This window comes from Neopsephotus bourkii, unplaced genomic scaffold, assembly GCF_033783945.1.
Source record: "Neopsephotus bourkii isolate Nb327-2 ecotype Australia unplaced genomic scaffold, CSIRO-AGI_Nbou_v1 NB_533, whole genome shotgun sequence".
Lineage (NCBI taxonomy): Eukaryota > Metazoa > Chordata > Aves > Psittaciformes > Psittacidae > Neopsephotus > Neopsephotus bourkii.
This window is the reverse complement of record NW_026901034.1, coordinates 1,442,055-1,466,809: the sequence shown is the minus strand read 5'-3', so window position 1 is coordinate 1,466,809 and position 24,755 is coordinate 1,442,055. Positions and strand designations below refer to the sequence as shown.

At 46.4% G+C, this 24,755-nt stretch overlaps 1 protein-coding gene across 2 annotated transcripts in view; it reads right to left on the bottom strand.

Moving 5' to 3' along the window:
• SEC14L5 (SEC14 like lipid binding 5) overlaps window positions 1-17,455 on the bottom strand; it is a 37,554-nt gene extending 20,099 nt beyond the window's left edge. For both annotated transcript variants that reach the window (XM_061350751.1, XM_061350752.1), the window contains exons 1-3: window positions 17,322-17,455; window positions 13,847-13,950; window positions 11,896-11,971 (exon numbers count right to left, since the gene is read on the bottom strand). In XM_061350751.1, the coding sequence (XP_061206735.1) occupies window positions 11,896-11,958 (63 nt within the window). In that variant the 5' untranslated portion in view covers window positions 11,959-11,971; window positions 13,847-13,950; window positions 17,322-17,455. The remainder of the gene's footprint in view (window positions 1-11,895; window positions 11,972-13,846; window positions 13,951-17,321) is intronic.
• Window positions 17,456-24,755: the final 7,300 nt, after the last annotated feature.

Genomic DNA, 24,755 nt, shown 5'->3' with positions numbered 1-24,755 from the left:
TTGAGGGAAAAGCAGAGAAACAAGAGCTGTTCTACCAATGATCAAAGTACAGATACCATTCCAAGGCCTCACTTCAACTGCTTCATGGGGTACTGAGCTGCAAGAGCCTCCCCACCACAGAAAGGACACATTGGCCAATCTGAAGCACCACACGCCACTGAATCCAGGTACCTCTGGCTCCCACTTGAAGATAAAGCTACCGGATCTCATCACACAGCTGTTTCTTTCTCCACTAAGTATGCACTTGGCCTAGAGACCAGCTTCCTAATGTCCTGGTCTTGGTTTTACTGATAGTTCAACTACTAACAGAGTGCAGTCACTATTTCAGACATGTCTATGCACAGTCCTGGTGATATAATGAAGATCAGTCTGAACCCATCACCTAAAGAGGTGGAACATTTCATATTTGAGAAAATACCAATGTGTAAAAGGGATTCCAAGTCCTTTGCTAATCTTCTTTGCACAACTACTCAAAAAATAGAGCAACTGAAGATGCCTGAGATCATATGAAGGCCAGCTGAAGAACCACACTGCTGTCGCAATAAAGTTGTGCTATTAACATGCCTGAGCTTCTACCCCTGAAGGGACTGATCTGTGAGAACAGCCCATCCTTTGCACTCGGCATCCTCCACAAAAACACTAGACTTCTGTTCCAACAGAGAAATTGAAGGAAGTCATAAAGACAGATAAATGTTTCAAGGTGTTTTTTCCAAACCATTGACAGAACTAGAACCAGAGAAGGCTCTGAGGAGACTTTACAGCAGCCTTCTAATGCCTAAAGGGGGCCTACAGAGCATCTGGAGAGAGGCTTTGGACAAGGGCCTGTAAGGACAGGCCAAGGGGGAATGGCTTTAACCTGACAGAGGGGAGACTGAGATGAGCTCTTAGGCAGAAGCTCTTCCCTGTGAGGGTGCTGAGGCGCTGGCACAGGGTGCCCAGAGAAGCTGTGGCTGCCCCATCCCTGGCAGTGTTCAAGGCCAGGTTGGACGGGGCTTGGAGCAACCTGGTCTAGTGGAAGGTGTCCCTGCTTGTGGCAGGGGGTTGGGACTGGAGGAGCTTTAAGGTCCCATCTCAGCCAAAGCTGACAAACAATCACATCGAGCAATGATTAATCAGTGACATGGCTGAAGATTAAATCAATAAAGTGCTTTGATCAAGGTGTCTCTGCAGTCTCCTAGGAGATGCCTCTGAGTGGCTTTACCTCTGCTGGCCAAACAGATGTACCAACACTGAGATAGAAGAAAATCAACTTGTAAAAGGAGTCTTTGAAAACAGAAGGAAGCCACACTTAAGTGTTCTTAACACTTGGCGGGGGGGAGGGGGAGGTGAAATACACCATAACCAGTACCAAAAAAAGTAAAAAAACCACACCAAAAACCAGCCATCTGTGAGAGTGCCCTGAGTGTCAGGCAGATGCCAAACTTTAACAACTTCTACAAGTGACCAAATCAAGTAACATTCTAAAGCCTCACAGCCACAGAGAAAAGGAGAAAGTACCCTCCTCTAGAATGCCCCTACTTCACATGCCTAACCCCTTCTTCTCCAAGGCAGTCCTTTGCCTTAGCAGAACTGAGGTGTCACATCGTGACAATGCAAGTGCTTTCCTGCTCCCCTTCCTGTTTAGTCTCCTGCAAACTGACAATAGCCGTACCACTGCTGTTCCCTGTATAAGCCAGAGAACATGGCCAGAGGACAGGATCTTTTCTAACAGCTACTCCTGTTTCTCCTCTGCAGGTTTCAACATCCCTTCCTTCCTAACAAGTGACCATGTAATCAACTACACAGAGGCCTCAGGAACTGAAAACAACAGGACTTCCAAGCACTGAATTACTGCATGAAACAAAACACCTCAAAACCCAGACCCTCCTGCACACCTTGAAGCTTCTGTCAGCTTCCACCAGCCCACTGTCTGCTGGGTCCTGGGTAGTTCCAATGTGCTCCAAGAGAGGCAGCTTGGAGCTGTCAAAGGGAACATTATCCTCTCAGTCTTGTGGCTGCATACCAACTCCCAGAGCAGCAGATCTGGCTCTCCCCACACCAGTCACCCAAGAGAGGCGATTCTTCAAGCTTCTCACCAATACACAGCAAATAGGCAAACTGGTTTGGGCTCTCCCTATCAGCATGCAGATCCTTTAGCAAAGTAAAGCTTGTGTGCTGAATGCTGCTGTTCATGAAGTCATGCAGAAACACATCAAGCTATTTTAGAATGGCAGTTGGCAGGAAAACATTCATCTTCTACTTGACAAGTGATGCTCTGAAGTGGCTGCATGGCCATTGTATCCTCAGGGCTTTTTCATAGTTGATTCCTTAGCGACAGCATCATGGAGATCTGCTATTTCAGATTCGAGTAAGAGCACAAGAAAGGGAAAAAGTATGTACTGACTCCTATATGGTGCCAAGATGAACTTAAGAAGGATTTTCCAGAGTGTAAAAGCTCAGCTATGGGGAAAAGTTACATTGAGTAGAAAACAGAAAGGAACCAAACTGTTATGCACCTGACATAAACAGAAACTGTTACAGTCAACGTTGTATGAATATATTACATGGATAAAACTTCATCCTTGTGCTAAAAGCTAAAACACTTCAAGCTCTCACGATCAAACACTGTTTTAAGCTGTGTTAACAAGATTCTTCAAGGTCATGTTACACTCACATACAGTTTGCCAGGATAAAGGAAGAAAGTATACACCTATGTTCAGATGAACAGGAAATGAGGGGGATATGTAACAGGCTTTGAGCTAAAGATGTCCATATCTCCAGCCCTTTGAGAAGAAAGGATGAGAAGCAAGACAAGATCCCTCATCACTTTTAAGTAGGAAACAGATGCATTTGGACTAGCTTTTGAGCAGCCTGATGATACATAAATGCTCCTCTAGGGATTCAGATATTTTCAGATTAAGACCTTCTAGGAAGGTTAGTCACAATTTCATCTCACAGTCCCTCCTGTTAATCTCAGTGCTAAAGAGAACAAGACTGTATGTATTATATGTATTCACCAGACACAGTAACCCCTTAGCTTTGTAACCACTACAACAGATGCCAGCTACTTGCTAACCACAATAATGTAAAATAAAAAACGCATGGAACAACAGGGAGAGGGGAGGGTCCAAATGAATAGTTGGGGTACAGAAGTGTACTGAAGTTAGGGAAAAGGGAACTTAATTTTAAGGAGGTGCAGAGCATTAGCAGAGTAGCAGAAGTCTCTGGGTCCCAAGGAAAGAAAAACAAACTGTCCTGGGTTCAGCAGGACACAAAGAACAAAACACAAAACACTTGCTGGAAAGAGGAAGATTTGCCAGTGAAGTCCACTGGACCACAGTACCCAGGCTACAAACATTGTCCCAGTGTTCTCTTTCCCTGGACTCCAGCCAATAATTTGCCTCATTGCTTCAGATTTTGGTGAAAGAAACAATTCAGGGAGCAGCAGCTGCCTATTACAATAAAGGCACATCTGAGTGACACAGCAAAACCAGGACGTGCACTGCAGCTGCACAAAGCTAGCTCTGAAAACTACTAACATGCCTGACCTCCTGCCTGGGAAGAACCAATACCCCACTGCAGCTATTCTGCTATAGCATTCTCCTTTGCTTCCTAGAGAAGACATTTAGTGCCGGAGCAGGTCAAGTCAAATAGTACAAGAGACTGGCCTTTACAAAGAACTGCAGAAGTAATGCTTTACTCAGGAACCCAGAGAAGCTGAGGCTGCCCCATCCCTGGCAGTGTTCAAGGCCAGGTTGGACGGGGCTTGGCGCAACCTGGTCTAGTGGAAGGTGCCCCTGCCCATGGCAGGGGGTTGGGACTGGATGAGCTTTAAGGTCCCTTCCAGCACAAACCAATCTGGGATTCTGTGACACATCTGCCATAGCCTGTGGTGGAGAGCACGAGATACACAGAAATAGAAAAGCAAGGGAGCAGACATCTCAGGTGACTAACACCTTAAAGAGCAAAACACAGCAATCAAGTGTCACATCACACACACACTGCTCAGTGAATCACCCCAAAGGCAAAAAGGCTAGCTTACGAAGTAATGCCTAGCTGAAGGGACAATCTGTCATTGCTGAAAGCTGCTGTGAGAATGTAAGTTAGTGATAACATGGGGTCAAACCTCGACAGGTCACTGCTCAGCAGCTTAAAAATCCATGTTACATGAGATGCAGCAATTTGTGCTGATTCTGGATTTTCTCACTTCTTTTAATCCCTTCTCAAGAGCTTATTATGTGCCTTCTGCACCTACACATTCAATAGAAGGGAGAAGGGTCTTTTGGTCACTACAGGAATATAAGCTAATGGTGATAACCCTGGCTCTGTTGTCTCCTTGTGCTATGCATCAGTGCCATTGAACTGTAGCTTACTTTAGAGCAAATCCATTCCTGCACTAGGCTGTACTGATCAGGTTAAATTTGAGGCACAGAAATAAACCTCCATGTTACAACTGGAGAAGGTGACTAAACAGGGACTATCCTGTACCGACTCTTTGAATTATCATACATCTTCTCTCCAATCCACACATGGTACCAGCACCATCAACTCCTAAACCATTCATGCCCAGCAGTCTTAGCAGTGGAAATGTAAAGCTGAAGAGAGTTGGATGATCCCCACAAGACACACTAAGCAGGCCAGATGTGCAAGGTTGCCAGCAGTTCTCCAGGACTTGGAACAAAGCAGCAGCTCTTCCATCCATTTCCAGCAGCTGTGGTAAACCAGGACTCAAACATTTTCAACTCACTTGAGGGGAAATGTCCTGCACCATAATCTCAAGGGAAACATCAGCTCTTTTCTCAGCCTATTACTCACTCTCAGCCTGCTTAATACCAGCAGGAGGTGGTGGCGGCAGGGCACAGGGCCTCAACACACAAGTACAGTTGTGAAGAATCATTCCAGCTGACAGAGATCATTACTTTTTAGACTTCTGTTGCCAAACGCTTCTCAGCATTAAGATGATGGGATATTTATAGTGTATCTTGACAGCACAGTTTCAAACCATCAAGTCACACTGAAGCTATCATGTCTTGAGTCAACACTAGATCCTCTATAAGTGCATAGAATGTTAACCCAATAGCTTCTGATAATCACCACAAACTTACCTTCAAAATATGGCAAAAAGAGACACAAGGGAAGCTGCCTTCTATGAGATACCTGGCACAAACCATGCCTGCAGACAGACCATCCGCATTCGGAGATGATTTGTCTGCAGTCAAGAGGCAAGTGCTATAGACTTAACAATCCTGACAGACACAGCAGATTCTGTTTTGTAGGGGAGCATCCATTTCCTAACTACTGCTCAGATTACATGTGTGACATGGATTGAACACCAAAGAATAACTATTTTAAAACATAACCCCCCTTGCACATTCCTTCTTTCTCAATCTCCAGGGTACTGCCCACCAGAAATACTATTTCAGACAGTATCTGAAAACTGTGCATCATTATCTACATCCCAGCAGCTCCAATGGAGCTTTTGAGCTCTAGGCATACAGGCTACACACTGCAAAGCTCTACCCTGTGCTATCTGCAGCTACCCAAGGACACAGTGGGAGAAGGCCACTGCAGGAACTTCTCTGGCACTCCTGCAGATGCTGCATTTAGAGCTCCATTCCAATTTCTTTGGCTCCTCTGCAGAGCCCTCTGATCAGCTGCACCATCACTGCTGTTTCAGAGAGATTCCAGCTGCCAGAGTTCGCTCTGCTCTCCCTGCAGCACATACTCCTCTGCTTCCAGTGTTCACGCTTGAAAGTAGAGGCTATGAACAAACATCAAGTAGTTTAGTTAAGATTCTACTTTATTTAAAACTAGCCTGGGATGATACGAGAATAATGACAACTTTGAGTTCCAAATGGGTATATTCTATCTAATTATAATATAGAGGAATTCCCAAAACTGTATTCTGTGGTGCATCTGTGCTGTAGGCACTGTAAGATACTAGACTGTAGTTGATCTAGACAGCAAATCTGCATACCTTATGCAGCAAGACAGCAGCAGCCTGAGACCTGGATGAGCTGTGAACACACACACATTGAACTTGTCACTCTAAACAAACCCACAGAACTAATGCAATCCTTGCTAGACATCAGTCTTCTTGTATGTTGTACTGCTTTCACACACCATTTTATCTCTTACCACACACCCCTCTCCCATTTTATCTGTCACCAACTTACACTGCAAGCTGTTTGGGCCACACTGTGGTGCTTACCCAGCAAATGAGGGCTCAGAGGTTCTGCAGCAAGCCAAACCATTACCACATCAGTCAGTGAAACACCAAACCATTTACGACACCACAGCATTAGAGAGCATGCACAATACAGCAGAATTTAAGCAGTCTCTTTATACACTTGATGTGCTAAACGCAACAGGAAGAAGTCATTAACTGAAGCTACTCAAAGATCTGACATCTTTAACACAATGCATGTGGATGTTGAAATGGCACAAATAATTTTGAAAAGATGTATGGAAAGCAATTGTAGCTGTCAGGACCTGAACTTCAGTTTCTTCTGCAGCTAAACCTGACAGCAAAAATAGCACAGAGCGGCTTTCAATCAGACTGCATATACAAGACTCCAACACTACTGGCACAAAAGAACGTTGGGATGATTGTGCAAGAAGTGATGCACTGATTTTAGTTGTACAGGATGTTTGACTTCTGCACGTAACTCTGAGCCAGAACCACAACTGCTGGAAAGGAGCAAAGCTTCAGTGGCTGCAAAGCAGCTTTGCCAGTGTGCAAATAGTCAGTGCAGCCAAGGCTGATCTGCTGGGGGATTATTCAGGGGCAAGAGCGAGGACCCCTGCCAAATCCAGCTACTGTCATCCAGACTGCTTCAGCAGAGTCAGGCATGAGAAAGGCATCTCACACAGGGACCACAGATGTTTGCTCTCGATGGGCTACAACCCTGTGTTACAAGATCAGAAAGCAAATACAATGGAGGAATATTTTCTGCTGCTTACCTCCATTTCTGACTCTAAATAAGCCTGCAACATTTGGAGCCTGAATTAAATTTGCCACCCAGCTTGTTAGTGCCCCCTCTACTCAAACCATACTGAGAAGAAACAGATGCATACACAATTTCCTGCTTTATCTTACCTGAGAAACAGAGCACTTCATATCAACTACATGCAAATAATTGCCACTGAAACTAGAAGAAAATCAAAGAGCTGTTTGAAAGGATCTTAGATGGCCAAGCTTTCACTTGCAGACATAGGCAAGAATCACAAGCTGCCACCCAGCAGACTTATTAGAGACTGAGCAATGCTCGAGATAAGAAATGCTCATGTACCACACATGCATCCACTGAACAACCACCCCCCTTTCCTAAAGGATGTTGCACACAGTAGAAACACCCTAGACTGAAGTGTACCACTCAACTGGTGCAGTGAGAAGCTCTGGGCTCTGAACTGCTCATATATGTGTCAACACAAGCCATGGGCAGCACCAAGAAATGAGGTCAAGCAGGAAGCAGCACTGACTTGCATTGTGCACATGCAGGGCTCAAGAGCAGCTTGGCCTGAAGCATGGCGTACAACCAGTACATGGAGTGAGAGCTGAAACTGCTGCTGCAAACTACCAGATGCCAGAGCTTTGGTCTGTCTTTTCAAAGCCATGACATATTTTTAGGTAACAGTAGTAAATCTCTCAAGGGCTGCAAACATAAAGCTGATATCCTGTATGCAGTAAGCTTAAATGTCAAGTTACATACATAAATATATTCACATATACATATAGTTTTTTAGCTTTGAACTAAACCCAGCCTTTAACCTACTAGTGTTGTGTTTTGCAGAGCTTTTATTTCATAGAAAATATGTATCTCAGACAGTAATGTCATAAAGGTTTGATTTGGTTCAAGGTGCAAAAACCTGCAAGCAGATCATTCCTCTTTTCAGGCTCTGCATCCTTTACCATTCTCTCAGCATCAGCCTGTGCAGGAAGACCCTTAGCTTGCAGTGGAAACTATCAATCACTATTAGCAGTGATAACAGCTGAATGCGAGGTGCATTGTCAATGTGGCAAGAGGACCAAATAACTGAACAAGTGCTGTCATGAAGCTTCTCATTTACACCACAATTGCAGCAACTCGGACTATACATCAAGTATGGAAGAGTCCTTGGGGGTGTTATTTCAGATCTGTAGCTTTAGGAACCATCCAAACCACACTCAGTGTATACTATAAAGTATGTGAAAATGGCAGGTGTCATTTGCAAGTGCAAAGGGTTGAACGCACCACTAAAATTAATGGGAACAAAACTCCCTGTGCTTTCAAAGCTAAAACTAATAAATTCACTAATAAACCTAACAATTCACTGGCAAGCAATGATGTTAAATACATGGTCTCAGCTTTATTTCCTGTACAGCTATGCATTTTGGACTTGTTCACCCAAATCAAATTCTCATCTCCGCACAGGGAAGGCTCACAGTAAGTTACAGAGTAAGACATCATTCATGAGCTACTGCAGAATTACCTTCTGGATTTTTCCCTCATTATAACAAACAAACAAAAACAAACAAACAAACACCTTCCCCCAAAACACCTAAAACAAACAAACAGACAAAAAACAAACCACTTTTCAGCTTTAAAAGTACAACTATTACACAAAGAAACCAGAGAGTATGTTTATACTTAGGGATTTTCTTGTGCGTAAAATAAAATCGGGAGACATCTGCAATTTCAAACCCACTGATCTAACTGAAGACAAGATCAGGCCCAAAGCAGCACGGACAAGCCATCTGGAGGGGCAGCCCCAATAAAAAAATGCAAAATAGAAGAGATAAAATTGAAAGGAAAAACATGACGAGATAGCAAAACACCAAGGTTCTTTTTAAGGGATAAAGCTGTCAGGCACTGGTTATAATTTGAAGAGCATGACATTTTTGATTCTTTAAAGCGAGTGCAGGTTAGGAACAAAGCAGGTGAATATGAGTACTGTGAATTAGAATACATGTGGAAAGATCATCCTTTGTTTAAGCCTTTTTAGACGGGAGGGTTCTTCTAACAAGAAAAAAATTCAGAGCCCCTGAATGACCAGAAGAGGCTTGGTAAGCAGATTCCTTTTTAGTTCCTCAGATGTACAGGACTGGCAAAGAGAGCAAGAAGGGGGAACGTGATCCTCCTTCCAAGGACTTGGAAGATATGTCAAACCTACTGCCTGTGAATGCCAGAACCCAAGCTGCACAAGTATCAGTTAGTGTAAATCCATAAACAATTACTCATAGATACGCAATAACAAAGGTATTAACTGTAAGAGCAACAGCTCATCCGTCAAGCACAGCCCTGTGCTGTCTAGAGGAGGAGCAGTGCACGCATGCACCCTGTACCAGCCCAAGGAAGATAAATAGAAGCTGAAGACAAGGCTCAACAAAAGATGTGTTCCCATGTGTCTGAACAAGGAAGCAATGAAGCCATTGCCTCATTTGGCTATGACAACCCTATTTCTCAGGCCTCCTATCTCAACAAAGCACATACAGTTTTCTATAGTGGGGTCCAAATATCCAAGGTTCTGGGAAAAAAAATATTTTTCCTAACGAACACCACTTCCCTCATAACAGAGCCTGAACAGACCACAGGAAGCATGACCCTTCCTGATATAAGATGATATACAAGCCCAAGTGCATCAGGCTGCAGGGTGCACAAGGAAACATAAAATAAGGTGTCATGAGTACATCCATATGACCCCTGCTTTCCTACCATTAACCACAGTATAAGCTCTCAGCACTCCAAAAGGTTCACACAAAGCATTTGAGGGGAAAAAGATGAAAGCAGCTGAACAGCAGATTGCCAGTGCCGAGGAAGCTGCTGTCAGATTTATGTCGAAGCAGATTAACAGCAATGCCACGTGCTGAAGAGCAAAACAGCTTCACTGCACACCCACTCTCCCTGCAGAACTTCCAGCAGCTGACAGCAAGCACCTGACTGCTCTGTGATGCCTGCAATGCCTCCACACGCATGGAAGAGCCATCTGAACACAAACACAATAACAAAGCTGCATCCAACTCAGCCTGCATGCCCTGCCACTAGCTCCAAAAGCTGCTTTGTAATGCCAGTCTTGGTAAGAAAGCAGATCCTGCTGCGAACACATGATTTCACAGTACATTAGAGTGGGACTAAAGGGGTCTATATTCAGCTCCCTACTCCACCGCAGCCCTTTGGATGACCCTGGACAAGTAACTTGATCTTCACATGAAAGAGGACTAATATCTTTGCTAAGGTAATGGGAATTTGAGTTTGCTGAACAAGAGGATGACATTTACAATCCTCATCCTGAAAACCCAGGGAATTTAAGTCCTGTTATGTTGAAAAACTGAAAGCAAATAAAACTAAACCACTTGAAAACAAAACCCATCAAACCGCTGCCTTTAGGCTTTCTGCTAACAAGCTTACAGAGGATTTGTCTAGAGACAGCCTTCCCATATTAGCAGCCAGTCTATTGACAGGCATCTGGTGTTAGTCTTATCCTGCTAATATAGACAACAAGAATGTGGAAAGGTATGCACAGAGCAAAGACTACACCAGGGCTTGTTACGAAAATACTGCTCTAAATCTAATTCAGGGTGCACTGAGAGCAGAAAGCACATGGCCAGGAAAGTTTCACCATCACAGACATCAGCCCCAGACTCACTGGGGTGCTTTTACAGCATGTTACTGGCTCAGCTGTTAACAGACATGGCAAATCTGGGCAAGACTGGAAAAAATAAGCAGAGGTGGATTAGGGAGGAAGCCCAACTGTCAAAAAAAAAAGTGTTTATTTGGATGATCAGAGAGCATCATATGAATGGCAACCACTCTGAGCTGAAGAACCTTTGGGGTCCATTAGTCCCACTTAAGACCAAAAGAATCTCTCCCCGAGTTTTAACTATTGAAATAGAAGGAGGCCACTTGGGGTAAAACAGATCTTTTGGCACTTGAATCTAGAAGAGGCAAGATTGTCAAGAGGAATGCAGTGCATTAAGTCAGGCTCTCCCTTTTATGGCAATGTCAGCTACCTGAAACAGCTATAGCTTTCCACCTTCACTCTTGATCCCTAATAAACTAAAGAAAACTGGTGTCCTTGTTCAGCAGGGGAGAAGGTGGAGAAAGCAGCAAAGTGGCACCTACTAAGTCTGCCTCCAGTAGACTGAAATGCCCAACAGATTACAAAACAAAGCCTTGCAAGAGTCTGCAAGCAGATAAATACTTAGATAAATGCCCAAACGCTAGTGCTGCCCTTCAAATGCAGGCAGCAAGCCCTTCAGAATGATACTTGACTCGCAGCTTGAGGAGCAGCAGCAAAGTCCAGAATATCAGAAATGCCTTTAAACTCTAAGGACACTGCCATGGTTGCATTAGCTTTCTGCATCACCAGCAGAACTTCAATTAGAGCCTCTTGTAGAAATCACAATTTGAAGAGATCTCTCCCAACGTTCCAATCACAGAATGAACAGAAAAATGATTTTTCTAAAGATTTCTAGCTTTCAACCAAAAAGCTCAGTACGATTTAGAATCAAATTCCAGATACACACATCCTACAATACTGATTTGGATCATACCTAGAGAGATTCTAAACTGAATGGCACCTGGTGATCAGGCAAAGACAGTGTCTGGACAGAAACTCTGTCTACCTGAATGTCACAATTTTTTCCTTCCTCGTGAAAGAGTAATTACAGCAGGCTTAGGTTTGTTGTTTTGGAAGGGCTTCTTCCCCCCTTCCCCTGTAATGTTTCTCTTACAGTTCTGAGATGTTAATTCTTATTTTTCATAGAAAATAGAAGAGAGGACAAAAAGACAATGAGAGCTGAATCCCTGTTCCTGCAGCGTACTCATAAGGTTGCCACAAAGACACATTAGCCAAAGCTGCAGTCCCCCACCTCCCGCTGGCCTGAGGTCACAGCCTTTAGCAGCTGGAGAAGTAAAAGTGCTGAGTGTTACTCACTGCCATGACGAGCTCAAAAGGATACTTGTAGACTCGAACTGGGGACTGGTATTTCTGCACCATTTTTACTACACACCTGTAATAAAAAGAAGTTGGAAAATTTCAGAACCCTTACACCAACCACTACAATACATCCCAACAATTCTCTCACACACAACTTGCTAGAAGCCTTAACTCTTTCTCACAGATAGAAAGGAGGACGCATATTAGGTACAGTATATTACTTAGCAAGTCAGTGGCAGAGACAGAACGAAAGGCAAGTCTCTGCAGTCCCAATCCAGCACATGGTAGTATCCTTTGCTGCTTTCCAGCACTACTGCAGTAAATTCAACCTGGAGCTCCAACAAAACTCATAATAATTAAAGCACAAAACAGATGTAAAGCCAGAATCAATTATACTCTGGAGAAGGAGCCTGTCTTAGGAGCCCTGGAAGGCTGAAATGGCAGTTCTCTCTACCTCACTTTTCTGCATTAAATTCGCAATTGCTATGCAAAATCCCCCTAGCTGAAAGCTGACAAGGCTTCCTATATCTTGGCGTTTTAAATACTGTGGTGCACAAAGTAGCATTCAGTTGTTTTAACCCACTAAAAGAATAGGAAGCATCATGCCTAAAGAACACGCCTGATGCTAAGCTAGCAATCACATCCCACTGACTGGATGCCCCCTGCTTCCAGCTGAACCAAGGCAATAACTGCATGCAATGGAAACAATTCCGTTCTCAGCATTTCATTTCTCCAAGCCTCCTCTCACTGTGCTCATCAGGATTCCTCCCTCAGACTCTCTTGCTGTAGCTTTAACCCTCAAATATGCATCAATAACCAGCATCTCAAGGAAGTACAGAGACCATTTAAAGGCAGTTATTAGGCTGCTTTCTGTGATTCCTTTAGGTTCCATTATATTGTTTCTATTAATACGATCTATGAACATCAGAAACACAAAAGACTGGACAGCTTGTTTGAGACATGATGCTGATTCCACCCCACTCAAATTCTACTGCTAAGCAGATACAGCCCTTGGCAACATGACGCAGTGAACTCAACAGTCTGAGCATTAAGTCAACTTATCCCTGATATTTTAAGCCCAAAAATGGAGGAGAAACATGAATTAAAAGGCAAACAGCAATAGACTATCCCTCAGAAAGACCAGTGCATTACACAGTAAAATCTAAGCCAGGGAGACAGGAAAGAGACCTCAAAAAGTAGGAGTACCTGCAAACAGGGAGTGCTTGTAGAAGGGTCTTGCAATCGGACAGGTACTCTGCAGAGGATCACATTACCCAAGCAGCAATGCTCTGGACTTGCTGGATCTCCAGCAGTTTTACTGGTGCTAAAACCCAGTCCACACAGAAATGCATGCAGAATGCATCAGCAGAACATCCAACTCCCACTGAAGTGAGCAGACAGGGGCAAGCAAACACCCAGGAAGCCCAGGCTGCTATCATTTATCAGATACCCGAGCCAAGAGGCATGGGGCACCTTGTAACGCAATGCTGTAATATGATGATGCAAGAGCCATGCCTTGGCTGTGCAGGAACCTTCTGAGGAAGTGCAAATATAGCAAGAAAAGCCTCAAACATTTTTAGCTTAACTTGCTCCCTGTTCTGACCTTACCTGCTAAACCAGGAATTACTGCACCTCTGTAGGAGGGGGTCAGGGACCTCTATAGGAGGTCGTCTCAGGACAGACCAGTCTAGAAATCACCTACAGCCCACAGACAAAGTCACCACCAACAGAACTGGACGGCACAAGCTATACTTCAACAGCTTTATTCATGCTGCTTGAATAGCTGTTGGTCCCCAGCAACTGCAAAACTGATTGTCACAGGTTTATTGCCCTGTACTCCTCTAGCTGAGGGAAGCTTGAGAAAAAGCATCAGTGACTATTATATCCACGGGAAACTGTGGAAGACAGACAGCTGATAACTCGCTCCTGCCCTAGAAATCTTGCATACCTTAGGCAAAGAGCAGTGACAGACTTTCTATGCCCTTTCCTCAGAACAGAGCCACAAGACAGTCATTCTGCTTCTCAAAGAAAGGGGCACTCCAGCTAGAATTCCTGGGGAAAAAAAAAAAAAAGAAAATGAATCAGAAAGGCAGTGAAAGCTGTTCACAGATACAGATGGTGGTTAGAGTTGATAGAACTGGCTGCCCCATCACTGGCAGTGTTCAAGGCCAGGCTGGATGAGGCTTGGAGCAACCTGGACTAGTGGAAGGTGTCCCTGCCCGTGGCAGGGGGTTGGGACTGGATGAGCTTTAAGGTCCCTTCCAACCCAAATCAGTCTGAGATTCTGTGATAATGACAAGATTTTCAGCTGTTACCACCAGGCAGCTGGGCCATATTAGCTGAAGACACATATCCTCATAAAGCTTTAGCACCAAAAAGACAGACATGTTTTTAAAGTTCTCATGTATTCCACTCAAGTTATAAACAGGTAATTTTGACCACCTTCTAAGGAAAACCAGAAAGAAACTACACAACTACAGAATAAGCCTGCTCCTATCAACACCCATCATACAACTCCAGCCTCCACAGCAGCCCAGGCTACCTGCTTACTTTGCATTAGCATTGGGCTAAAAGCACATATTAAGAGCCACAGCTCAGCTGAAGAGCAGCAACTCATTAAACTACAGCCTGATCACTTGGAAACCCCAACCCACAGCCAGAGGCAGACCTGTAGCCATACACAGGGTAGCACCAGGGAAGGGCATAATTTCAGCAAGCCAAGCCCAGTGCAGTTGGCAACAATTCAGAAGCTGGAGCTGCCAATGCACCGAAAACATCTCACAATAACTTTAACAATCCCAATTAGATGTGAAGTGTCTCACCTATTGCACACCTGAACACAGAGGGGAGCAGCAGCAGCAGCTACCACATTGAACAAAGCATCCCATGACATGCTGACAGCAGTGCCAGCAGCATGGAGACCCAACAGGCTGCAACTCCCTGCAAAGCCTGTGTGTACCCTTCACCACACCCCATGCAGCAACTCACACATGAGCCAAAGAACCAAACCCTACAAGGCAGAGAGTCAATTATAAGCTTGAGCTACACCAGCTGGCACTGTACAAGGGGAGGAGAGCAGGGAAGGGGGCATGACATGGAAGGATACAAAGCCTTGATGGCATGTGCATTTCCCTGCAGCAACTTCGGGAGCATTTCAGAGAAAAGGCAAATTCTTAACCAGAAGTGGCAAACACACAGCACTCGAAGCTACCATTACAGATCAGCTGAGCTTGGAGACTGCACAGGCTCCCATAAGGGACACATATCACTACACACACAGCAAAGGGAAGAGGCAGGGATATCAACTGTGTTTCCATTTTATTTAGAATCATCAACTGTGTACCTAAGCTTAACTTTTATTCTGCTATTTGTAGGAGAGGTTTATTTGATGGAATACAGAACATGCAGATGGTTGGAAATCAGAAATTGAGTTTATATATCAAATATATATAAAGCCCCCAACCAAAGCCCTCAACCCCTGCTTCTCATCTGGGCTCATACAAACTCACTCAGCTCTTTCCACATTAGAGATGCCTGTTGAACAGTGAAACTGGGCAGCAAGTGACTTTATTAACTTCTCCCACCTGTGGTGGCTTCTTTTCAGCTGGAAGAGAACTGAGCAGTTTTCTTGAGTTGTTGTTGACAAAGAACTGCTAAGTTGGTACTCTCAGTTTGAAAAAGGGGGACTCTGCAGGGCTTTTAGGGTAAGATGGAGAGAAAGGTGTTTAATACTTCCTCTGCTGAGATGCCTTTCACTCCATAGATGCTGACACAGTAGCTTTACACATGTTAACAACATCTTCCCACCCCTGGCAGTGCTCAAGGCTAGGCTGGACAGGGTTTGGAGTAACCTGGTCTAGCGGAAGGTGTCCCTGTCCATGGCAAGGGATTGCAACTGGGTGAGCTTTAAGGTCCCTCCAACCCAAACCGTTCCATGATAAGAAGGTACCAAGCTGTAGAATATTCATTAGAACTCATTCAGACAAGAACTTGAGAACAAGTCTTTCACAGCTTGACATAAGGAAGCCTCAAAGCACAGCATAGGTCTTTACTATTTTTTAGAAGCAGACATTTTTCTCAAGCAGAACTTCATCTTACCCCTGAGAAACTGCTGTGGTCCCAGGGTGAAGCAGCACAGAGCCTGGCCATCACTCTGTACACCTTGCAGAGATGCCTGGGGTTCTGCTGTACACTATAATTCAAAGCCAAGAACACAAACATTCGAACAGCATTCACACATTCTTCACAGCACCATGAGGAACGGTCTCTTTGGCTGAGAAGGGAAGAAGAAAAAGGAACAGCATACAGCATTCTGCTCTCTAAGCCTTGTATATATCAAACTAAGCTTCATGACTAATGCTTCCACACCTCCAGAAGTCAATTTTCTCACCAAAGAACCACCAACTGACCTATTATGCACAGCCACAGACAAAATCACTGGTATTTGCCAACCTGCAGCAGTACACAAGCATTCCTGAAGGAAAGCCCCTTGTTCTGCATTCTCTATTCCATCAGAACTCCTACTGTGTATGCCACTTTGTCCACCCGTGCTATTGTCAACAGCTCAATACTCACGTTCAATTTAGGAACAGATCTGCACTTCAGCTTAACCCATAAACCAAGAGCAGCTCCAGTGAGCAGATCACTTAGTGCAGCAAAGCCCCAGCACAAAACCATCTGAGCTCCTCCTCAGTGAAGTTTCTTCACACACATGAACCCCATCAGCCCAGTGGTGCCACCACCACAATCCCATCCTGCCATCCGCAAGCCAAATCCACTACTTGGGAGAGTTAAACTAAGTGACCCAAGTACGGCAAATGGCTTAACCCTGCCCTCCATCCAGCGGGGTTTTATAGAGGAGTTGACCCACATCCATCAGTGCCTTTGGCAGCAGGTTATCAGCGCCAGCCTTTGAGCACACAAACACCCCAGGGCCGGTTTTGGGTGGCTTTTTAGACTTGCAGGGGCACGGAGGGTGGGCTGGGGCCGGAGGCGCCGCTCCCGAGCCCAACACAGCCGCAGGGAGGGTCCCGCTCGCTGCTCCCTCCCCACGCCAACACGGAGTAGCGAACTCGAAACCAGCTTCTGGTGTTAAAGCCGGAGCGACCCTCGGTCAGCCCCGGCCGGCCGCGGGGAGCGGGTCACCCGCTGCCTCCCTAATCCCCACAGCATTCGGGCTAGAATGTCCTGCTCAGCTACCCACAGCCGCACGGACACGGCTCCCGGCACCTTAACCCCGGCACCGCCCCGCGTCCCCCGGCTCCGCCACACCGTGCACGCCGTGAGGTATAGCAGCCGCCAGCCGCCCTCAGCCCTCCCTCCCAGACCCGCCCCGAGAAACCCCCGAAGAGAAGGAGTCGAGTCCCGCCCCGAGAGACTCCCGGAGAGGAGGAGTCCCGCCCCGCCGCCGCCGCACCCCTCACCGCGGGCACGACGGGGCCCAGCCGGGCCCATCCCGAGCGCGGCACCCGCCGTCCCGAACGCAGTCCCGGCCCGCGCGGCACCGCTCCCGCCGGCTCCAAGCGCCGCTTCAACCGCCGCGCGCGCCAGCCCCGCCCCGCCGCAGGCCCCGCCCCCGGCCTCGGCCCCGCCCACCCCGCGCGGCGCCGCAGAGCGCTGTCCATTGTGCTGCGGGGGGTGAGGGGAGGGAGGCTGGCCCGGCCCGGCCCGGCCCCCGCCACGTGCGCGCCCGCCGCCATGTAGCGGAGCGGGGCCCAGACGTCTGCCGACCCAGCCGAGTGGGGCCGGTCTGGGGCCGGGGCTGGCGGGGATTGTAGCTCAGGAGCTTCCCAGCATGGCACCGGCCCTTGAGGAGCAGGAACCCACCTGGGGCCTGGGGTAGAGGGGGCAGAGCTGCAGCTCCCAAACTGGGCCCAGACACAGAGGTCACAGTGGGGTCAGCTCACCCTGTCCTTAAACTGTTGCTGCATTGCACCGAGGTTTGATTTGTTACACAGCTGCAAACCTGCACTGTCTGCTGGGCTGGTTCAGCCTGGAGAAGAGAAGGTTCCTTAAGGGGAGACCTTAGAGCAGCTCCAGTGCCTAAAGAGGCTACAAGGAAGAGGGAGAGGGGCTTTGGACAAGGGCCTGTAGGGACAGGACAAGGGGGAATGGCTTTAACCTGACAGAGGGGAGACTGAGATGAGCTCTTAGGCAGAAGCTCTTCCCTGTGAGGGTGCTGAGGCGCTGGCACAGGGTGCCCAGAGAAGCTGTGGCTGCCCCATCCCTGGCAGTGTTCAAGGCCAGGTTGGACGGGGCTTGGAGCAACCTGGTCTAGTGGAAGGTGTCCCTGCACGTGGCAGGGGGTTGGAACTGGATGAGCTTTAAGGTCCCTTCAACCCAAACCAGTCTGGGATTCTATGATTCTATTAAATGTTCACATAACTGGATTCTCCTTGTAAGGTAAAAGGTGACCGTCTAGCTTGGTGGCATTGAGGAGGACACTGAGGTGCATTCTCACCTCTCCACCTTTTTTTCTCCTACTGTAAGTTTGAAAAATCTGAATGTTGTTTTGTGAACCTGGAGGGGATTGTGCTTGCCCTGTGCTTCAGAGCACGTGCTGTGAGTGGACCCTGTTTGTCAAACCACAAGGCTGTATGAGATAGTTGTCACCATCTGGTGAGGGTCTCTGAGGATATGGCTCTGCTGGAGGTAGAGATGGCCAATCTGCGGCCCTTTTGGAGTGGAAGATACAGCTGCTGGGCCGGTGCCTGGTCCTGGAGCAAGAGGAGCATGTGGCTACAGGAAGTGGTGGAGGATTTGGAAGCCCAGCCTGAGAAAGTTTTGCACCTTCAAAGCCTCCTTTCAAGATCTGCCTAGGGGCCAGCTGCTGCTTTGCATGATGTTACTGAAAAACATCACACTCCCATTCACCACGGCTTTTTCTTTTCCTGCCTCCTTATCACTTCCAGCTGTAGAGCATCCCCTTATCTGGGCAGACATTTCAGGAAGCTGCGGTCCTATTTCTGATCAGCAATGTTTTCCGAAGTGTTCTGCTCTGCTCTCTCAGACCAAGGAGCCCAGCCTGACACTGCTCCGTGAACAACAGAGTTATCAAGGCCTGCAGCGTCTGCGTTCTTTATAAATAAATGCTGCCTTTTCACATTCAGAATGCAATTTTGGTTGGGATTTTTTTTTTTTTCAGAGAAATGGTATTTGTCTCCCGTTCTTCCATCACTGTTAAGTTTCCTCAGAGGAAACAGAAGAAAAAAAGTAAAAAAACTATTTCCATTCTCTTGCTACAAAATTTACACCAGCCCATTACTACTTTGTGGCCTAATTGCAGTAGTTTTCCATTTGTTCTAGTTGTAAAAGCTAATTGAGAGTTTGGTGAGTAACATCCCATCCTTTTCTCTGCTGGGCAGCACTAACTAGAATTCCCATTTTCTCCTTAGAGCAGCACTGAATACCTAAAAGGGCTACAAGAAACCTGGAGAGGGGCTTTGGACAAAGGCCTGTAGGGGCAGGACAAGGGGGAATGGCTTTAACCTGACAGAGGGGAGACTGAGATGAGCTCTTAGGCAGAAGCTCTTCCCTGTGAGGGTGCTGAGGCGCTGGCACAGGGTGCCCAGAGAAGCTGTGGCTGCCCCATCCCTGGCAGTGTTCAAGGCCAGGGTGGATGGGGCTTGGAGCAACCTGGTCTAGTGGAAGTTGTCCCTGCCTGTGGCAGGGGGTTGGAACTGGGTGAGCTTTTAAGGCCCAAATTGTTCTATGATTCCTGCCACTAAAAGGTCACCTTGGTGTTTTCCAGTGTCTAGGCTGCCTTTTCTCCTGACACAGAGCCAGCACTCCCTGTCATTCCCAAGGCTGTGAAGCCTCTTGCTAGTCTTCCACTGCCTAGGAGTGGGGCTTGCTTCAAGGGCTGGCATTCAGCCCTCAGTATGTCTCATGGGAGCTGCTCAGAAAGAACTTCTCACCCCCTAGCAGCTCATCCTAGGAACTCCTGCCAGTCTCTGTAGTTAGAGAGAAGAACATCTGCCAGAAGGACACCTGGTCTGGAGATAGATACCATTCATCCTCCACTTCCCCCATTACCAAGGGCTTTTCACTGCAGACTATCTCTTCCTCTCAACTTTTATTCCTCAACTGTGGGCATAAATTTGAAAAACACAACAGAAATTCAAGTGAGCTGGTGCAGAAAAAAACTTGTTTGGATTGTTCCAGGTATTGTTATTCCTATTTGCCTTACTTACAGATGACTTACCTTACAAGCAGGTGACCTCTGAAGAAGCTGAAGGGGAGGTTTGTGGCAATTGTGTAGTCAGAGAAGCCAGAAGATTCTGTGGTCTGTCTTGGAGGTGCTGGTATAGACTCAGCCCCATGCAGGAAGAAGATCATGGTGCAGCTGAAACCAGCATCATGGAGCCAGCCCATCCCTTTCTGCGTTGTCTCACTAGGGTTCTTTCCAGCCCTCTTACACATGTGTTCAACAACCATTAGAAAACCAGCATTGTTTAAACATTAAAGAGACTCTTTTAAAAATTCATCAGCAAAGTTCACCTGCTTTTTAGAGCTGTATCTAAAGCCATGTGGAAGTGTATTTCCACTTCCTAGAACTGGGCTTCGGTCCAGCCCATGTCACTGTGGAGCTGAGAGAAAGGGGAGGATCTGCAGCCTTCAGTGCTGGGAACAGACATGCTGGTCTGCTCCAGAGCAGTGCTCAGGGCTAGCTTTCACCTCTGTCACTGTGTAGAATCATAGAATTTATAGAATTGTAGGATCAACCAGGTTGGAAAAGACCTTTAAGATCATCAAGTCCAACCATTCCCCAGCACTGCCAAGGTCACCACTGAATCATGTCACTGAGGGCCTCATCTATGTAGTTCGTGAACACTTCCAGGGACGGCGACTCCACCACTGCCCTGGGCAGCCTGCTCCAATGCCTGAACACCCTTTGGGGAAGGAATTGTTCCTAATATCCAGGCTAACTCTCCCCTGGTGCAGCTTGAGACCATTTCCTCTTGTTCTGTCATTTGTTATTTGGGAGAAGAGAGCAACCCCACCTCACTGCATCCTCATTTCAGGTGGTTGTAGAGAGTGATAAGGTCCCCCTGAGCCTTCTCTTCTCCAGACTAAACCCTGCAGTTCCCTCAGCTGTTCCCCATCACACTTGTGCTCCAGACCCTCACCAGCTCCATTGCCCTTCTCTGGACCTGCTCCAGCACCTCAATGTCTCTCTTGTAGTGAGGGCCCCAGAACTGAACACAGAAAATCCTTTTGCACTTAGCCTAGCTCTGTTTCACAAAAGCTAAGCAAAAGTTGGATCTGTTGTTTCAAGAGCCAGCAGAAGTTAAATTACCAAGGCTTTCTTCACTGAACATGCAGATCAGCAGTACCTCAGACCACAGCATCTGCCAGATCCTTTTGAGCTGGAACACTGTGCCCTGTATCCCCTCCAGCTTTGCCTTCCCAGTGCCACTCAGAGAAACTGATGCTCCAGTTCCATTTTTTTCTGATTCAGACCAGATGAAACATGCTGCCCAAGGTCACACAGTGAGATGGCAGAGATCATGGGTGGAGGTGAAACCGGAGAGCTAATGAGTTCTAGTCCGGCACATTTACAGCAGATTCAGTTACTTTACCCACCAGACTGCAGATAAACACTGTGCTAATGGCTCCCTGCTACATTCACCTTTTAAGATAATGCCAAGGCAGCTGCCTGCCCGAGTTTCCCTTCTCTGCAGCTGTTTAAGTACTTAGATTGTCCATATCTTGGTTTGGTTTATTCTGTGAGAGAAAAAGGTCTCCCAACCTCTGACCCACCAACTGTTAAGAATTGAAGTTCTGCTTTGAATAAGAAAAATACAAAATAAGCCCATCATGTCAGTTATTTTTAACCCCGAAAGCTTGCAGGTCAACGCCTGACCACACTTTCAATAGATCTTTATGAGTTCATACATACGGAATGTGTTGAACATGGTCTGATATGTCCATTTAAGGGGACTGTTTGCATATTCTCTGGTGGCTTATAAAATACTTGCAATTTTCCATCTTATTCACTCAGGAAGGTCTGATACCATGCAGGACTCATTTTTAGCAGAAATACTCCTCCTAGAATGGCTTGGGTTGGAAGGGACGTTAAATCTCATCCAGTCCCAACCCCCTGCCACAGGCAGGGACACCTTCCACCAGACCAGTTTGCTCCAAGCCCCGTCCAACCTGGCCTTGAACACTGCCAGGGATGGGGCAGCCACAGCTTCTCTGGGCACCCTGTGCCAGCGCCTCAGCACCCTCACAGGGTAGAGCTTAGAATCATAGAATCCTAGAATAGTTAGGGTGGGAAAGGACCTTAGGATCATCTAGTTCCAACCCCCCTGCAATGGGCAGAGACACCTCCCACTAAACCATGCCATCCAAGGATCTGTCCAACCTGGCACTGAACACTACCGGGGATGAAGCATTCACAACTTCCCTGGGTAACCCATTCCAGTGACTCACCATAATTCTGCCTAAGAAGAATACAAGCTCTAAAAGGCTGCCAGTGAAATCAAGGTCCTTGTAGCCTGATGAGAGTGTTTTTCCTATAAAGCTGCAAAACCATGAGCAAATAGCCTTGTATGATAACTCTGAGGTAGACGCACAGGGGAGGTTGCTGAAAAAGATTCTGCCTAAGAGCTCATCTCAGTCTCCCCTCTGTCAGGTTAAAGCCATTTCCCCTTGTCCTGTCCCTGTCCAAAGCCCCTCTCCAGGTTTCTTGTAGCCCCTTTAAGTATAGGAAGGCTGTTATAAGGTCTCCTCAGAGACTCCTCCTCATTTCTCTTCAGTCATACTGGGACCCTCTTAGATACAGCACATTGTAAAAGCATCACATCTCCACAGTCTTTGAAGCAGGCTGTCATATTGCAGATGTAGACAGAATCCAGCTCTCTGCAAGAGTGCTGGGCAGACCCTGTCAAAATAAAATGAATGCTGTTTGAATGACAGACTCTGACTTCTCTTTCTGTGCTGTTTGTTCCTTTATGCATTTCCCTTTTTGCCTCTCAGTAGTTCTGTGAGGAGTCGTTGCTCCATGACTTGCTGAGCTCTGCCTACTTCCACTTGCCTGGGAATAAATCATGACACAGGTTTATTATTCTGGGTCACTGAAATAAACATCACCTCCAGGAGCACATCTCTTGTCATACCTTAGCTTTCAACATTGCTCTGAAGGTAGCAGTTAGTAACAATGCTATTAATAGAGAACAGAAAGTTTTCTATGCTTCAAGCAAAGGCAAAAGGAACATAATAAATGCAAAGAAAATAATGAAAACCAGCTAAGGAATATGACTGCTTTGAAAAGCACACAATGCTTGAGCCTTATTTGATGCAAGGATCTCCAGTGGCTGACAGAAACCTGCAGGATTTCTTTTCCAAAGAGGTTGGAGTAAGCTGAGAGCACAGAACTGTCTGGGTGTTTTAAAAAGTTAATGCCTTCACAGCTCTTTTACTAGCAGACAACTCAGGATTCACAAAATACAGCAGCCCTGGGTCAGCATCTCACTGGTTCCGTCCTCTGCCTTGCCTTAGCATCACAAAACATCACAATGTTTGAGCTTTGTCAGGCTTGGCTGATGGCCTCACCCACTGTGATACTTTTATACAAAATCTTTTTTCTTAGGACATTAAAATACAAATCACTTGTCTATGGAAGCATCATCAAGCATTTTCTTCACACCATGTAACTGATCGCTGCTGGGACAGGCCCGGGCTCTGCCCTTCCAGCATGCAGGGACATGGAATTCAATACATGTGTTCTCAGAAAATTCCATGATTCTCAGAGTTGGTAGCAAAGCTCCTGTTGACATAAAGGGTGGCTAGAAAGAAGACAGAGGCTCCCTTTTTACAAGGAGTCATGTGAAGATAAGGGGTGATGGTCATGAGGTATTCCTGGGGAGATTCTGGCTGGACACAAGAGGAAAATTTTTCACAGTGAGAGCAACCAGCCACTACAATAATCTCTCCAGCGCTGGACACTGTTAAGATTGGGCTGGACAGGCTGCTGGAACATCTAGTCTAGGTCATGCATTGCCTAGAAACATTGGGCCAGATGATCCTCAAGGTGCCTTCCAGCCTCTATGACTTCCACAAGGTGAAAGTTCAGCCTAAACAATTCTGTTTGTCCCTTTTCTCCTAGGTTTCTCAAGTGCCCTTGGGTATATGTAATGACACAGTGCAGCTGAAGACCTGCTGCTTCCCAGCATCTTGTTTGCACAGTTCTCTGGCAAATGTGACGAGCAGTGGCTGGAGACATCTCCCTAGGATGCAACCTCCAGCCAAATGCTTTTGAAGACACCCTCCTAGCAGGAGATTGGGATCTGCCATCTAACCCCAGGGGAACTGAAGGTATTTTTCCCGAGACAGGGTAGACTGAACTGGTGAAACTGGATTTTGCTCTGGATTTCTTACCTGTCTTCCTGTAGCTCTGCCCTGTCTACGTAACACATGAGATGAGAGCAAAGCTGTAGGGCTAAACCCAAAAGTAACACCAGTATTTGCTATCATTCCATCAAAACAGAAGCACCTGGGAGCAAGCTATTAGCCATAGGGTATCCCAAGAGTAATATTTGTTGCAAACATCTTCCTGGGAGTATTCCTTGTGAGTGGTCAAAAGAATTATGTTTCATTTTAAAAGAAGTCCTTTCATTTATATTCTGAGGCATGCATTCAAAAAAAATCATCTACCCTGTGCTGTGAAATTGAGTTTAACCAATATTTCAGACTGGTTATTTATGTGTCTGTGAAGTTCCACCTCACAGTTATGATTTTAGCAGTGCAGTGATACCTTTGAGAACAGTAAATACTGGTGAGGGTCATGATTTTTCTCAAGCCTTTATTTTAGGCTATAAAGGATCCACATGCTTTGAACCCCCACAAAGCAG